At 55.4% G+C, this 16,914-nt stretch overlaps 1 protein-coding gene across 1 annotated transcript; it reads right to left on the reverse strand.

The window, feature by feature from the left end:
• Window positions 1-254: 254 nt before the first annotated feature.
• GATA5 (GATA binding protein 5) lies at window positions 255-13,507 on the reverse strand. The gene is made up of 7 exons (XM_080403677.1): window positions 13,320-13,507; window positions 12,033-12,635; window positions 9,860-10,026; window positions 4,098-4,223; window positions 2,944-3,031; window positions 2,230-2,354; window positions 255-1,159 (listed from the first exon to the last, which is right to left on the reverse strand). Exons 2-7 carry the CDS (start codon window positions 12,550-12,552, stop codon window positions 1,004-1,006), a joined length of 1,182 nt encoding a protein of 393 aa, XP_080259803.1. The 5' UTR covers window positions 12,553-12,635; window positions 13,320-13,507; the 3' UTR covers window positions 255-1,003.
• Window positions 13,508-16,914: the final 3,407 nt, after the last annotated feature.

The following is a 16,914-nucleotide window of genomic DNA, read 5'->3' on the forward strand; positions in this document are numbered from 1 at the left end:
AGCTCCAATAAATCTTTTTCTACTTGGCTTTCATTAAAATAATTAAAAAGGAATCTCTGCCCTGCATGGCTGCAAGCTGGAAATCCTCCATCCAAAACATCCCCCAAACTGGATGCAAACAAATATACCTCCAAAACATCCTTTATTTTTCAGTCTCTCAAACCTTTCTCTTAACTTCTGGAGGACTAACTTCTGATCTTCTAATGCTTAGAGTTGGCAATATCAAAAACAATCAGGAAATACAAAAGAAAAACAACATTTCAGTATTCTTTTATTATTGGGAGGTTTTGACCATTTTTGTCATGTGGTTTGCCTAAAATAATAATAAAAAAATCTTTGTTTGGAGCTGGAAAGGGAAGAGCAGCGTGTTTATTTCATGTATGACTCATCAGCTCAGTGTTGATACGCTAAACGCTTCAGAAGCTAACACTCTAAAGAGATGATCATTTTTAATATAAAACAGTAAATGTTTAAAACAACCGTTGCACTTTTTTTTTTTTCTCTTTTTTTCCTGTTGTGGCAAATAAAACATAAGGGAGGCCACAGTTTACATTTTAATAAAATTAAGTTATCTGGTGCCATGTTATTACAGTCTTTATTGGAAAGTGGAATAAATTGCACACAGAGGAGTCATAGGAGGGAGAAATCACTGCGAATAAACATAGATTCTGGGATGCATTTATTTGCTGGTTTCTTCTCAAAGGAGGAAGGCTTTCCCCAGAAAAACAGAGGTGGCCCCGGGACTCCAGCCTCAGGGAGGCAACCCTGGGTCACTCTGGTCAAGGATGAGCTTTCTGGGGAGCTGCTGCCACAGTGGGACCATCCTGGCCCCGTCCAGCCAGCATTGTCCACACGCATCCTCCAAAAGAAACCTGTCCTGCGGCCATGGCTCGACACCCCACAGTCCCGAAGCACCGGGGCAGCCCGTCCTCCTGCCCGCTGGCCATTTGCAGGACCAGATGAAAACGTTGGTCCCGAGGCTTTTGGCTGGAGGTTGGGGGTTCTAGGCGAGTGCCAGGGCGCACCAGGAGTCCTGCCGGAGCGGCACGCTCAGCCCAGGCTGTGGGGCCATGGTGCTGGGGGAGAAGGTGTAGTCCTCAGGCTCGAACTTGAATTCGCTGTGGCCGCCAGCCAGTGCCTCGTCCGACTGGCTCTGCGCCTGCCCCAGGGAGGGAAGCACAAAGTCATTAGAAAGTCTGTTATGAGCCAATTGGTCATGCTCCTCCTTGTTGTGACATGGTGGTGGGACTAGGATGGGTTATGAACAGGGTGGGTTACCCCTGACGCTACTGCTGGCCTTCGGAGGAGCCGGAGCAGGGCAGGAAGGGTGCTCCACCCCCAGCAAGCACAAGGACCAAGCGGGGAGCAGGCGTCCTGGGGCCCAGCTGCATTTATTTATTGACTAAATACATCCAGTTTGGAGATCCCTAGCTATGTGCGTATTTTTTAAGAGCACAGCACAAATCAGATTTATTGGTTTCAGAAAAAAAAAACAAAACCAAAAACCCCAACCCTATCCCATACAGCGCAGCTGGCATCACGCCAGGCGCTCGGGTGCTGGAGCTGAGCTTCTCCTCCATGCACACATGTCCAACTCGGGGAGGGCTTAGACCCAGCATAAAGATAGTGCTGGGTCACAGAATTTTGATGCGTGAGTTGATTTAAAGCCATTTTTTCCTCTGCCAAGACAAAAGAGAAACCCGCCACAAAGAAACCCTTGGGGCAGAAGCACAGCCTTGCAGTCCGGGGTCTCTGACAGCATTACAGCTCTGTGAGCACTGAGCACCTCAGGGCTATAAAGTGCAGATAATGTATGCCCAGGGACCATTATCTTGGGAGCTACAGAGGCTTCCACCCTGGGCTGACCCTGCCAACTCGATAGGGTTGTAACTCCTAAGATTTCACGGCAGGAGATGGGAATTAAACTCAGCTCTGTGCCAAAGTTCGTTTGTCACCGGTCGCCTCCGCAGCAGCAGGGCTTGGACCTCCCAGTTCCACGCTGCAAGACAGAAGAGCCAACGGGGAGCCAACGCGCTGGCCGCCTTCCTGCTCTGCAACATCTTGGCTCACGCTCCCTGCTTTCCTCAGTCTGAGGCAGTCCATCAGACTGGTGGCCCCCAATGCAATCAGCTAATTGCTTAGCCTCATCAAAGGCCCCCGGGTCAGTGACTACCGAGGCGTGTGGAGCATCCACCCTGCAGGCAATGGCTGCGAGCCCCTGTGCCTTACCTGGGACACCGACACGATGGTTTGTCCAGGATACTGCGAGGTCGCGCTGGGCTCTGACTTTAAAGTGACCGTGCTGTCTGAGTTCGTAATGGAAGAAGGGGAGTTAGTGGCCGAAGTCGTAGACCCTGGAAGACAATCAGTACAGGATAGTGAAGCAACGTAGGTGCAAATCTGCTCTTGAAGAAATGTCTATTTTAATGGCTACTGTCACATCTCATGGCGTAACTCTACTGTTCTCTTTCTCCACCGCATCACTGTCAGGGTAAGGCTTTGTATTTGGCGGCCAAGTTGATGATAGAGAAGGAGCAGCACTGTCTCACAGCCTAGCAGTGCTGGTCCTGGTACAGACCAGATGGGCTGATGTTGAATGCATCATGATACCTTCCCCATGACTCTTTAAAACACCACTCCCAGACCTTTTTTTTTTCCCATTACTCAATTTAGCTCGGATCTGCTTGAACATGAGCACTGCTGAGCTGGAGCCTGGTGCCCACAGCACAGAGGAACCTCACAGGAATATGGCAGCAGTGAGACTTCCCACCCAGCATCCTCCTTCCACATGAGGTCTATGCATAAATACAGGCCCCACATCTAAAACAATCATCAGGGGAAAACCCCACAGTATTATTTTCTGATCATCGTAATTTCTTGCCGAAGACATGTTGATGTGAATTGTGCTCCAGGCCCCTGTGATGGATCATAGCAGCACTGTACCTGTTGAGGTTTTGCCTTTGGTAATGTTTTTAGGCTTCCTTTTCCTCGTCTGGATGCTTTCCTTTTTCATGGCCAGAGGTCGTGGTACCTTGACATTCATAAGGTTTGGAATTATTAATATGGTACTTTACTTAGCTCCTTCCTACACGTGTTACTCTCCCATTTTACGTGCTGTAGCTCATGCAAAGCACCTGAAGTCCTTGTCCTTCACTAAGTGCTATTTTTCTCTGCAACAGGCCTTGGCTGGAAGATGTATAAGGCTAACAGCTAAGGCTTTCCCACAAATTTTGTTTTTTCCTTTATTTCCTATTTTCCTTTTCCTGATTTATTAGTGACCTTTATGACAGGGCCCTACTAAATTACACTGACAGACTGAGATCCTACATGGCTCAGAGGGAACGGTCATGGGATAAAGAGACTTTAATAACCTTTATGGCAGAAGTTTGAAGAGGCCTATAAGGAGGGATGAAGTCTCCTCTTTGACTGATGGACACGTTACGAACAGTTCTCATCCTCTGTGGATAAATGTTATCAGCCAGCCTCCGTGTGGACTCCTTCACACGTTCTTAATTACCACATCAGGAAGAAACATGCTTCTCCTTATTTCTATTCTGGGTTTGGGGAGCTCCTGGAGCCTGGGTTAGCTTTCTGTTTTTATAGAATCATAGTACAGTTTGGGTTGGAAGGGACCTTAAAGACCACCTAGTTCCAATGCCTCTGCCCCGGGCAGGGACCCCTCCCACCAGCCCAGGTTGCCCCCAGCCCCGTCCAGCCTGGCCCTGAACCCTGCCAGGGACGGGGCACCCCCAGCTGCTCTGGGCAGCCTGTGCCAGCGCCTCGCCGCCCTCACAGGGAAGAATTTCTTCCTTATTATTATTCTTTGGGGAGTAATTTGGCAAACAACCTAATGAAGAGCCACCCAATGCCAGAAATCTCTCCTCCAGGTACCTCCTGACAGTGTTCCAGTACCCCCTCAGCCTTATACTGGAGAACCTCAGCAGACTGAGCTTTTAACTGTTTGAGGAGCCAGGACTGGGTTATGGCTCTTCAGGGTCCAGTCTAAAGGTTGGTTCCTCTAGACCTGATATCCTGGACCTGCTGCGAGGTGATCCCAGTGCCCCAAGGGTCCCTCCCGGTGCAGACATGCTCCTCACCCCATGGAGCTTCATGTACAAGCCGCAGGCATTGCAGACAGGCTCTCCTTCGGCGTTCCTTCTCCAGAGGGTGGTGTTGGTTGTGTGGCAGTTAGTGCAACATAGGCCAGCACGTCTAGATGAAGACTTAAAAACAAGCAAACACACACATGAATGCACACATACGAATGATGAATTGGGAAGTTTCCTTTCATATAAAAATAAAATCTCCAATTACGCCGATTTCCTGGAATATATGAAACACACATGATAGCCAAATTCAGATCAAAGAAATTACATTCAAATGAGATCACTCTAATTTGCAAGTGCTTTTTTTTTTTTTTTTTATTGAGCTATTGAGCTTGATAAACCTGGCAAATATCCTTGCAACTCGTTTCACAAACTTCCAGCAAATCTGCTGGAAGTGATCAGGACTCAGAGCACGGAGAACTTTCCTCCAGGAGATCTGCTCAGATGGAGAAAGAGATGGAAAATGCCATCCAGGCTTTAAGCACACAAACAAAACTCCCCATGCTTTAAGTGAACTCTTCTGTTTTTCTGCACTCAGAACTACCACTAAAGTTAGCTACATCCCAATTAATCTCTGGTTTAAGACAACCGGAATCAACTGGCTGAACTGAGCAGAACCAAACTGAACTGGCCATGATGGGATCAGGGAGGTTATTCTTTGCATGTCTCACAGATAATCTGTTCTCTTACAGGCTGCAGAAACACCATGCAAACATTAATTAATGACATATTTTGTGAGTGCAGTGATTGCTGGCTCTGAAACGTTAATAATTCCAAGTGGAGAAGGAAAATATTCTGGCAGAAGTAGCACACTCATTTCTGACAACTGTACTCCAAGCCACTGGAAAATTCACAAGTCTCTATATAACAGACTTGTCAGGTCAATAAGCATTTCATTTGAAAGACTCTTAACACTAGGTATTGAAACTATTTTAATAAAAGACTTCACTGAGTACAAGATACCAGTGACATAATATCACAGGCTTTCCGTGTTCAGGTGTTTGAATATGTTCTTCAACCTTGAGAAAAATCATGTTGATTCCTCTCAAAGGCAGAGGATAGGTGATGCAGGCAATAAAGAACTCCCTGTTTGTTTATTCTTCCACTATTGCTTGATATCATGACTGAGCAATATAATGAATGAGGTGGGGAGAGTAGGAATAAAAATGATATGTTTTTACAAGCTTAGCATTCAAATAAAGATCAGCTTTAGTTTCAAGAGACACAAGTGACATGCCCAAGCTTTGATTCACTCGTTGCTCAGCAAAGGGGTCTCAGCAGCTATTTGCAAATAACGGTATTGCCTTGGAAATGATTTAGCTTTCAAGAAATAGCCAAGCAAAAATAATAATACACCGAGGTGTGAGCTGACAAGCCTGGCACAGAGGAGGGGACAAGCAATCCTTGTCCCTAATATGGGACATGGTGTAAGAGCAAGATGCTGGAGCAGCTACAAAGCTTCCTTAAAGCCCTTCGGCTGCTGGGGCTGTGCCGCTCACCCCTGCAGCCAGGAGGGACCTCAGCCCCAATGGGAATGGGAGAGGAGGGAGGTGCCTGGGCTCTGAGGTCCTGAGGGGAATTTGGAGGCACTCAGCCCTGGGGTCACTGTGCCCAGCGTGGGCTGGTGAGATCTGTCATCACCTGTGGATGGAGGAAGGGCAACGCAAAGCCCTTTGGAAAGCCCCAGGATTTCTGGGCCATCGCAGGTCCCTGGGAGGGAGGGACATACTGTTCCTATTTCACACAACACTTTGCTCACAGCCTGCAGCCAAGGTGGCAATGAGACCTGTGGCTCTGGTGGCCCAAGGGCAATGCCAGCCCTGCCAGGGCTCTGCCCACCCTGCCAGTACTGCGGTGCAATCTGCTCAAGGGCTTTCTGCTGGGGCAGTGGCATGTGCCTTCTGCATCTCCCGCACATCACTCTGCAGGCTGCCTCCTCATTGCACGGCTGGGAAGAGCAGAAAACATTGCCCATGACCAAATACTACAATTCCAACTCCAGAAAGCCCACGAGAACCAGGCCCTGCAACACAATCGGTCAGCTTAGCAAGAAAGAGACAGTCAAGGCTACTGTTACCCACTGAAGGACGAGGGTACAATACATTATTGCTGGTTTCCCAGCAGTTCCCTTAAAAGAAAATGCATTTCTGCCTGCCTCCACCCGGCTGCCTTTGTACCATTCTGACCTTGTCTAGGAAGTTGTTGACTTCAACATTGTGCTCCAGTGTTTATTTATACAATTGCAGTGCAGCATACACTCAAACAAAAACTCTTCATGGACCAGGCTTGACAGCCAAATGCTGCTGATAAGCTCAAGGAATAGTGAGCTGGTGCATATCGAATCAACCGTGTGTGAGCGCTGCTTGGAGAGCCTGAAAAATTCAGAGCCAGCAGAGCAGGTCCTTCCAAAGGAGCCCAAAGCCATTACAGACTTTGCTTCACCTCCTTTTTGAAGGGGCAAATGAAATCACAGGTTTTCACAGAAAAAAAGTAGCCCCTGAACCCCCAGATTTAATCAATGCTTCTCTGACCTCCTTTCCAGCAGGATGGAGGGGACTTGATGTTGATTGGAAAGAGGTTGCAGCAAAGCGTGCTGAGATACCCGAGCTCAGCTCCTGAAAGTGGACAGATTCGAGGCTCAGAGCACGGGCAGCATCATCCTCTGAGATCTGCCTTTGTTACCATGGCTCGGGGCAAATCTGCACCTTGGAGGATGAGGGAGCAGCAGGAACTGATGGCCAGGAGAAAGCCAAGGCAGACACCATGAACACTGCATGGCTCTAGGGTCCTACTAGATTGTCCCAGAGCTGTGACTGGATGCATCCCCACCTTCCCTTACAGTGTCACCAAACCCACTCTGCATTGCAAACTGTAAAAAAGGACAGGCTGAAAATAAAACCCCGAGCCAAGCCAAAAAAACTCAACTGCAGGTTAGTCCTTCAACTCTGGGTGCTGTGGGAGCTGCTGAGCACAGGATGGCTGCTGCACCTGCCCCCCGTGGTACACCATGCAGTGCAGCTCTGCTCCTGACACGAGGCATTGCACGCACAAGGATGGAGCCATCCACCTCCACCACCTGCTTCTGCACGGTAAAAGCAATTTGGCTTGTAGGACTGGGTCTAAGGCATCATCTTGTGAAATGCGTCAAGAAAGTTTGGCTAGAAAAGATACTGCCTAAAGTAAAGTGCTGCTTCTATCCTCCCCTAAGATAAATTCTTTCTGCCGAAAGCCACAGTGCTTTGAATCCAGACACAAGCTGTAGCAAAACGGCTGTCCCTGCTGCATAGAGGATGTTGCGCTTATCTCAAAAATAGAAACAAAAAATGAACTGGAAACTACACTAGTGTTGCTCACCCTCTCCGCCACACAAGCAGGCTGAGCACTACGGAGCTGCAGGATGACATTCCCGCAGCGTGATCTGGGCCACGCTGCATTCTCCAGAGCTTTCAGTGGGACTTTGCTTTGTGAAAACAGAAGCCAGAATAACTCCTGGTGCAGCATCTACTTGCAGAACAAAGGTCGTCACGTAAAGGACAAAAGCAACCATTTCCCCTTCCCCGGTCTGTATTTCACTGCATTGTGAAACAGCCAACTCCATCGTTCCTAGAGCAACGGTGTGTGACCGTGTCCACTGCTCTGCTCCCACCCAGCCCATGCAGGTGAGGCTACAATCAGGGAAGACCTCCCCTGCCATGGAAATCATTTGGGGGAAGAAACACCCCAAGCCACAGGGGTGCAGGTCGCTCCCTCAGTGATGGATCCGCAGAGCATGCCTGGCACCCTCTTATCCATCATCAGTAGATCCCCCTTCCTCCGATGGGGCAGAACTTGTTGCAACATGACATTTCAAACCCTTGGGAAAATCCAAGATTTTGAAATGTTTCATTCCGAAGTCAGGATGGCAAGTCAAAATTGCTGCCCCTTTTCTAATCCATAAACAAAATCTCCTCAAGTACTCCAACTTTACTGAAACATCCTCCCTGGATAAGAATCAGCCCTTTCATTTGGGCTTTATCTTTATTGTATTGATTGTTAAAATAATAATAAAAAAGGTTGGAAGTGCTTTGATAATTCCATGCAAGATTAACTTATGCCTGGGAAACAGGCTTAATTCTGCAGACTGGCACTCTCCACCAGAAAACTTTGTGGAACGGTTTGCTGGAAAATGCCTCACGGGTGCTGCGCACGGGGCTCTGCCGGCAGCAGCAGAGGAGCAGAGCTCGGGGTCCCTGAGCGCTGCCTGCACCGTGCAGAAAGGGTGCAGGCAATGCAAGGCTGCCCCCCTTCCCACATGCTGAAATATAATACTGAATAGCAGTGAGACCTCTGCAATTCCTCTGGGTAAAAGCAGTTCAAAAAAACCCCTGAAAATCCATCCCGTGCCACATTTTGATGCCAGTCCAAAAAGTGGAGTTTGGATTTAAACTGGTTTACACCTCTCTCTCTTATGCACGGGTCGTATTTGCTGCGAAGAAATCAGCAGCGTAAGTCTGAGATTTGCAGCGCAAGTCTGAGATTTGCAGCACAGCCGCGATCAGAGCCTGCTACCGGGGTGCAGATTTGATGTCATTACATTAAAAGAGACCAGGGAGGTTTCAGTGAGAGAGGCAAATCCTGTCGGATAATGCTAAATGTTTCACAGCAATGCCTCAATTTTGATGTGATGAACAAAACAGCATGATTTTCCACAGAGCCGATGCTCATTTCATGTTGCAAATCCAGAGTCACATTTCTGGAATTGGGAATAGAATGAAACATCTTGCTCAATCGCAACTTTTTTTTTTTTTTTTTTATGCTTTTCTTACACAGAAACTTGTCACTGTTGGGTTATTGCTAATGATTTGTTTTGCAATGCAAGAAAAAACTGCAGGAATACACCCCGAGTGAAAGCAAAAGGAGCTCCCAGCTGTTCCCCAGCACGGCTCTGACAAACATCCTGTTTGTAATGACGGCTTCTGATGACAGGCTCTGAAACCCAAACTGTTACCACCAAATTTAAACATCCCAAAGTGACTCTACAAAAAAAAAAAAAAAAAAAGGAGGTGCCTTTCCTCTCTCACGATGGGATCCCAATTGAAGGAAGCCCAATATCACATTGAGGAGGGATAATTAATGCTTTGACCTGCAGAGGAACCACGAACTACCAAACCCCAAATTTCTTCCTCAGGCGGGTGAAGGCAGTGGGGGAACTGGGCCCCATCCCGCTCCCATTGTGAGCGGTTGTAGACCTGCCCGGACCAGCTCAGGTTCAGCTCTGTCTCCTGTTCAACCACCCTGCCTAGACTGTGTGTCTGTATGAAGAACTATGAAATAAATAATAATAATAATAATAATAATAGCAGTAGTAGTAGTAGAATAAAAAGCAATGCACCCACTGTGGGAATGGAGCTGGGAGAAGCCCACAGAGCCCAGGCTGATCGGCCCCTGCCCAGTGGCAGTGCAGCCCCTCCGTGCAGCCCCGGGACCCCTCCGGTCCCTGCTGCCCTGGCTCGGTGCTGCCCACCCGCCGTGCCGGGGCAGCAATCCCTCCGGCTTTACTCCACTCCTCCTGACCGGAGCCAGCTCTGCACCGCAACAAGGGGCTCTTGCCAGTGCTGATGACATTTTCTTTAGCGGATGGCTGAGGGTCAGACAGACCCAAACACAAGTACAGAGACCACAACAGCGCGGGCACTGCGACAACGCCCCCCCTCCTGCCCTCCAGCCACCCCCCAGGTGGAGCAGGGGGTCCCTGCGGGTTTTCCCTCTCTTACCAGCCTCTTCTGCGGCTTGAGCGGCCGGTTGATGCCGTTCATTTTGTGGTAGAGGCCGCAGGCGTTGCACAGGTAGTGCCCGGTGCCGTCCTTCCTCCAGAGCGGTGTGGACATGGCCCCACAGTTCACGCACTCCCGGCCATCCCCAGGGAACTCCTCCAGGTACTCTGGGAAAGACACCCAAGACAGGCGGGTCAGGAGCCGATCTCACCACTCAGGGACACCCGGGGCCGAGCTGCCCGTGGGGACCCTGTGGGAGAGGGTCCCTGATCCTGTACCCCACTGCGAGGGACCACCCCTGCCCGGGGGGAACTGACCTCCACCCTACAAAGGGTGGACAAACCCCTTTATTCCCTCCACACCTTAATTTTGCTCAAAGACAGCACATTCCCCCGTCCCTTCCCCAAAAGACCCCAAAGGGCTGAGTATGGCTGGGGTCTCCCTGGGATGGGAATACGCAGGGAGCCCATCAGTGGTGTTATCCCTGCACTCGGGCTGCAAAAACAAGTGGGGGTGGGGGTGTAAAATAGGGCGATTTTCCTGTTTTCCATCAAGGCGCTTTGGCCGCCGGGGCCGGCCCGGCCGGGGCTGCCGGCGGAGCGATGCCGGGAGCGGTTCCGCTCGCCCGCACCGCCGGGCGGGGAGCCACCGTCGCCCCGGCAGAGCATCATTGGCAGCCCGCGGCCCCCAGCTCCTGCTAGCGAGGCTTTTCCTCACTTTTCTCCCCCCTCTTCCCCCGAAAGCCCCGGGAAGAAGCCGAGAAGCCGCCCGCTCCGAGCACCTCCCCGGTCCGCCTCTGCCCCGAGCGCGGCGCCGCGGCGAACGGGCATCCCGGAGCAAAACCCCGGGACCCCTCGATTGAGAGGCGCTCTCTTTCCTCCTGCCGCTTTTCTCTTTCTATTTCAAATAATTTCCTCCCCCTGGAATGTTATTTTCTTCCGAAGAAAAATACGTTGTTATTTTTTTTTCATCTTCGATCGTATTAATTAATAATCATCCAACGGAAAGAAAAAGGCAAAAGAACAAAAATTAAAAAGGGGAAAACGGAAAACAAAAATTAAATGTAATAAGCAAAAAAAAAAAAAAAGCTGCAATAATTCATTAAATGAAAAAAAAGAGTAGTTTACACTACTTAAGAGCGGTTTACACTATTCAAGAGTAAAAATAAACGGCAGGGAGGACGGCGGCCACTATTCTGGCTCCCAAACCACCAAATTCAGCGCGGAGAAGAGATTTCTGCGCCACCACCTTCCCTCCGCAGGACCGGGGCGATCCCTTCCCACAGAACGCAACGGATTTTCCCAGACAAAGAAAATCCTGGAAAGAAACCGCTCCCGAGCACCTCCGGCGGGGGCGGCGAGGCAGCCCGCTGGGGAGGGGGCTGCTTCCCGGCTTTAACTTTGTTCTTGGGCTACAGATAAGATAATTCGCTTCACCGCAGTAGAAATGATAACGCGGTTGAGATCTTGAAGTGGTTTTTAAAGGACTTTGCAAACCACCGCCGGAGGAGGATGGTGAAGCACCCCCGGGGTTATAAACCCTGCGCACGGACAGCGCTTTTAAATCAAGCCCCGAACTTTTATTTGCTCGGGGCTCGGTTTAAAAGGACCCTCCGGTGTGGATGCAAACGAAGTGAGGTTTATTGTTCAACGCCTGAGCGCGTCCCAGTGCCTCCCCAAAGGCCGCAGAGCGATGCAGCTGCGGACCTGTTTGGGCCAAGGCGAATTAGGAGACCGAGAGTCTGTTCAAATATAAACTAATTTACCACAATAAATTACTTAAAAGGGAGGGAGCTATAAATCTGCCCCGCTAATTTAAACACAAGGGTAAGTATTGAAGCACAGGCACAAAGTCGATATTGTGGGAAGGAGATATCGGAGGGGGGTGGGGGGGAGGCGTTGAACGGCCTCTGCTCCTCTGTCCGCCGGGGGAATTGCTCTCCTTTGAAACGTGGTCTTTGCCCTGCGTGACACACACACACACGCACCCCACCTCTGCCCCGGGTCAGCCAGGCACCCCCCGTGCCCTGACCAGCTCTCCATCCCTGGATAAAGTCACCCCCTGCTTCCCCGTCAGGGCTGCCCCCCCAGGGCCGGGCCACCAACACGCCTGGGGCGTGGGACGGCTCCGACCCGGCGCTCCGAGGTGACGGTGAGGGGCGACGGCGACCTACCGAAGGTGGACCTGCGGCCGGGCAAAGCCGCCTGCCTCGTCTGCAGGCTGTGCAGCACGCTGCTCTCAAAGTGTCCGGCCGTCCAGGAAGGCGGTATCTCGGGGGTCACGTAGGCGGGGTAGGGGCTGGAGTAGGACCCATTAACGGAGCGCACCAAGGCGTTGCCGTACTGCTCCCGGCCCCCGCCGCCCAGCAGCAGGGACCCCTGGTAGGCACCGTCGCGGCCCGGGGGGCTGCTGCCCGGGGGGCTGTGGGAGTAGGAGAAGCCCGACGGCGGGTGGGGGCTGCCGGCGTTGAAAGCGGCGGCCTCGCTGCTGCTCTGCCCCCAGCCCGGGGGGTTGGTGAGGTGGCTTTGGTGCGGCTCGCAGCCTTGCAGGTAGGGCAGCGTCTGGAGGACGGAGGGTACCCGGGTGGTGGGCACGTAGACGGGTGAGCCGGCCGACGAGTGGAGGAAGTTGCTGGAGTCGTGGGAATAAGCCGACTGGCCATGGTTGGGGGCGAGGGCCAGACCCTGATACATGTTCCGTCCTCGGCGGCGGCGATGGCTGCTCAGGGCCCGGCCGGCTGCGCCCCGACGGTGCCGCGGGGCTCACTCAGAGGAACCTGGGGGGAGAGCCGAGAGCTGAGACCCCGGCCGACCCCGGGAAACCCCGGCCCGGGCTCCTGCGCACCCACCAGCGCTTCCCGCGGCGCAAGCGCCTCTTCCCTGCTTCAAGCAGGGGCTGTAATTTGTGATTATATTTTTTTCCCCCCTTTAAGCTTTCCTCTGGTCAGCTCGTCCCGCCGGGGAAACCCGCGGCGCCGGGCAAGCGAGCGGCCCCGCCACGGCGAGGAATACCCTCGGTGAAGGGGCAGCGCCCCCGGCCCCCTCCCGCCGCCCCGCCGGGGCACTTCCAAGGGCCCGGAAATTTTTTTAAAATTTTCTTTCTTTCCTTTTTTTTTTTTTTCTCCTTTCTTCCTCAAAAGTGTTTCCTTTCCCGTCTTTTCCCGAGCCCCGGGCCTACAGCGCGCCGCGGGGCCTGGCTGGCGGGGAGGTGGCCGGCGGCGGCAGGGCCCCCTCGAGCGCCCGGGCCGAGCGGGAGCGGGGTCCCAGCGGGCCTGGGCAGCGGCCCCCGACCCGAAGCAGCCCCGGTGTCCCCTCTTCACCAGAGCTGCCGCTTTCATGTGAAAAAGCGGAATGCCCCTCAGGCAGGCCTCTCCGAAGGGCTCAAGCCGCGGGGCACCGAAGGAGCATCCCGCATCCCGCCCCCGGCCCCCCCCCCCGGCCGCTCCCGCACAGGTACTCACATGGCAGCGGGCCGGGAGCGGAGCCGGGCATGGCCAGGTGGGCATGAAGCTGCGCTCAGACCATCCAGGGAAATCCCAGGAAAATAAGATAATAATAATAATAATGATGATAAAAATAGAATAAAGTTTACGGGGGAGGGAGGAGAAAAACCAAAACAAGCAGGAGCCCCCGGCAGAGAGGGGCTGCCCTCCCCCGGTCCCTCCCCTCCCGCCGCCGCCGTCTCCCGTGGGTGCGTCCCTGGCTGCGCCCTGCGGGGAAGTGGCGGCGGCGGCGGCGGCGGCGGCTCTTTACGGCGGGCCCCGGTGCGGCCCGGCCCACGTGACGGCCGGCGGGGTAGCCCCGGTCCCGGCCAGGATTGGGCGCCTCCCGGCAGGGGGGGGACGGGATAAGTCCCGCCGGCTCCGCTCCCGGCGGGGGGGACGCACCCGCCGGCAGGCCCCTGGCGCGGGGCCGCGGGCGCCGGAAGGAGCGGGGGCAGGATGCGGCCCCCAAGGGTGCCCCGCACCGCCCCGGACCCGCGGGCAGCAACTCTCCCTCCACCCCCCCGCCAGGCTGGAGGTGTCCGCCCGCCCCGCGGGGAGGGGTGGGGGTGGCCCCCTCCTCGGCGGGCCCCGCCGCATGTCTGGGGGTCGCTCCGCCAGCCCGGCGGGAGGCGATGACCCCCCCCCCCCCCCCCCCGTCGCCGGTGGGTGCCGAGGAGCACAGCGAAAACTTTCCGGCAGGGGTTTGGTGGCAGAGGACGTGGCCTGGATGGGTTTCTGCTTCCAGCGAGCGCTGCGGCTGTGCTTTGCCATAAACCCCGTACTAACGGGGACGAGGGGGTCTCACCAGGGTGATCCCAGCCCGCCCTGCCTTTCTCTAGTGGCCAGCGGCCCCGCCGACGCGGGGGGACACTTGCACTGCCCGGTCGGGCCGCTTCGGAGAGCAGCGCTCGGTCCCTCACCGTCCCGTCGGGGCCGGCGGGACCCCGGCTGCCGCGCTTGCGGCGGCTCCGCTCTTCCCCAGGGGGAGCAGAGGAGAGGGGCCTCCTACCTGCAGCCCCCCGGCCCAGCGGCTCTGGCCTTGCGGCGGGGACAAAAGCCCTTTCCCCGCTTTTCCCCGTCGGTGCGACCCCGGGAAGGGTCGGCAGGAGGGGAAGGAGCGCTCAGTCCCGGGGGTTACTTGGCCAGTTTAGCTCCCCCCCGGTGCCAGGCAGCCAGGCCGGTCCCCACCCGCCGCCGGAGCGAGGAAATAATTTCATCGTTATCGGGTTTTGCGTGGCGCCGGGATTCTCCTCCTCGGAGAAACGGAGGAAAAAAAGCCTCGGCGAGTCTCACCCACCGCTTGCTCCATCCACGGGCGGCCAGAGCTTTGCCGCCTGCAGGCCTCTGCCGACAGGATCGGGCCCTGCTCGGCCCCGGGAGCCCGCCCGTAGCCCAGCTGGGTGCTGCCCGGCGCTGGGGTCCTGGCGCCCGGGGGACCCCGTCCAGCCCCGGCTCCGCAGGGACCAGCGCTGCGGGAAGGGTGGGAAATTTCGGCTCCAAAATAAACTGGTGTAGGAATGCCAGCTATTTCCCTCGGAATAATGCAACGCAACTGGCTGGAGATGTATTTATCTCCTCGCGAAAGCGGCAGTTTACAGCTCGCGGGGTATCCCTGTGCCCGCAGAGCAAAAGGGGGAGGGGGGGGGGAATAAAAAAGAAAACAAATGGGAGAAAAGGAGAGGGGAAAAAGAGAAAAAAATGAGGTGGGGGAGGGAAAAAAGGGGGGGGGGGGGAAAGAATAGGAAAAAAAATAAAGATAGCACTCCGGTGAGGCTCCTGCTCGGCGAGCCCCGCGGCGGCACGGGCAGAGGCGTCCCCGTGGAAAACCAGCCCCTGCCCCTCCGGGAGCGCGGCGGAGCCTCCGCCGGGCCCTTCGTTTCGTTTCGGTTGCTGGAAGCGGGGTGAAGCCGAGGGGGCGCCTGGGCTTCCAGGTGTTACAATTTCAAGGTGTTATTTTACTGTGATTTATTCTTTTTTTTTTTTTTTTTTAATGCGTGTGAGTTGCCCGGTCCGGTCTCTTCGGGCGTTCAAATAATGTAAAAACGCTGAAAGGCAACGAGGCACTGCTAAAATCCCGAGGGATTTACTCAGTGAGCACGTTCACGCCAGGGGAAACCGCCGTGCGCGGAACCTGCCCGTGGACGCGTCGCGTGTCCGTGTTTGGGCCCATCCAGTTGTTTTCGGCTGGGTGTTTTTTTGTTTTATTTTTACCATTTTGTCCATTCACTGTCTCCCCGCGGCAGCGCTAGCTCGGCTCCCGGCGCTGCCGGTGCTGCCTGGCTCTCGCCCCACCGGGCCGCGGGGACCCGAGGCCGCGGCGAGGAGCGGCGGGTCCGACGGGCGGCTCCTCCCGCCGCCGCGCAGCGCAGGTGCTCCCACACCGCGGGGGCTCCAGCACCCCCCGCGGAACTCGCCGTGGGACCGGCCCCACAGTCCGGTCCCAGGAGGGCACCGGCCCAGGCTGGTGCCACCCAGCCGGGAGGACGGCGTGGGGCTGCCCACGCGCGTCCCAATCGCTGCGGTTTGGGTGTTTGTAGAAGTCGCTCTCGGCAGCGGGGGGCCGGGCGGGGGGTGCGTGGGTCTCCCTTTGAGGAAGGCCGGGGGTGGGCGACGCTTTGGCGAAGCGGGAGGGAAGGTGCCCGCGTGGCACCGGTGCCAGCGGCGATGCCCCGGCCGCAGCCCTCGCACTGCGCCCGGGGAGGTCACGTCGGGGTGCGGGACACGGGGACCCCGGGCTGTGCGGGTACCCACCCTCGGGGGCAGGCCGGGGGTCCCTGGCAGTCCCTGCCCCACCGAGGGCACCCCAGACGTGGCAGCGGGGCCCTGGGCCCCGGACATCTCTGCCCGGGACCCAGCTCACGGCGAGGCGCAAAAACCTTAAGAGAAGCACCGGGGCGGGGGGACCCCCCGGAGGAGAACACTGACCCTCTCTTTCCAGTCCCGTCCAAAGAGGGGGTAGGCGGGAACGCCTCCCGGGAGAGCCCGGTGTCACCCCGCCGGTACCCGCCGGCAGCTTTGCCCCCGGTGCACATCCCTCGCCGGGCTCACGGTCTGTTAGACGGGCTGGATCGGACCTGGCTGTGCACTTCCAAGGGGACACGACCACTTGTTTGCGAAGGTTAAGAAGGGGTCCCCGCTCCCCGTCCTCCCCGTCCCCCCAATCCAGGCAAAGCTTGGCTCCGGCTGGGTCCCCGCGGGGCCGGTGCGGCTCGGCACGGCTCCCCAGGGAGCCCTGACCCCTCCAGGTGAGGCTCCCCGGGCCGGGACAGACTGCCCGGCGCCCCGGCCCCCGGCCCTAATCCCGCTCCGGCTGATTTGTGAGTCTTGCGCGGGGGCGGACGCGTGGGAGCGACCTGCGCGGTCCCCGAGGGGGCTTTTAGCTCCCCCGCCTCCACCCCAACGAAAACCAAGGGGAAAGAAGAAAAGTGGAGAGAGGAGGGCAAGAACGTGCCCGCGCTGCTGCGCCGGGCGGGGGAGAAGCAAGGCGCACCGTGAAACCGCGGCTTCACTTTCCCCTCGGTGCATCGGGAGGCGGCAATTAATTAATAAGAACCTCTTTCCTCCCTCCGCC

Source organism: Falco punctatus (assembly GCF_963210335.1).
Source record: "Falco punctatus genome assembly, chromosome: 10".
In the NCBI taxonomy this organism is placed as follows: Eukaryota; Metazoa; Chordata; class Aves; order Falconiformes; family Falconidae; genus Falco; species Falco punctatus.

What these genes read in the sequence shown, in the direction of transcription:
- GATA5 (XM_080403677.1), bottom strand. Translation starts at nt 12,552, where the DNA reads ATGTATCAGGGTCTGGCCCTCGCCCCCAACCATGGCCAGTCGGCTTAT. An exon ending in TGTACATGAAGCTCCATGGG is followed by an intron (nt 3,032 to 4,097) that starts GTGAGGAGCATG and finishes ATGAATGTCAAG; the next exon opens with GTACCACGACCTCTGGCCAT. An exon ending in CAAAGGCAAAACCTCAACAG is followed by an intron (nt 2,355 to 2,943) that starts GTACAGTGCTGC and finishes ATTGTCTTCCAG; the next exon opens with GGTCTACGACTTCGGCCACT.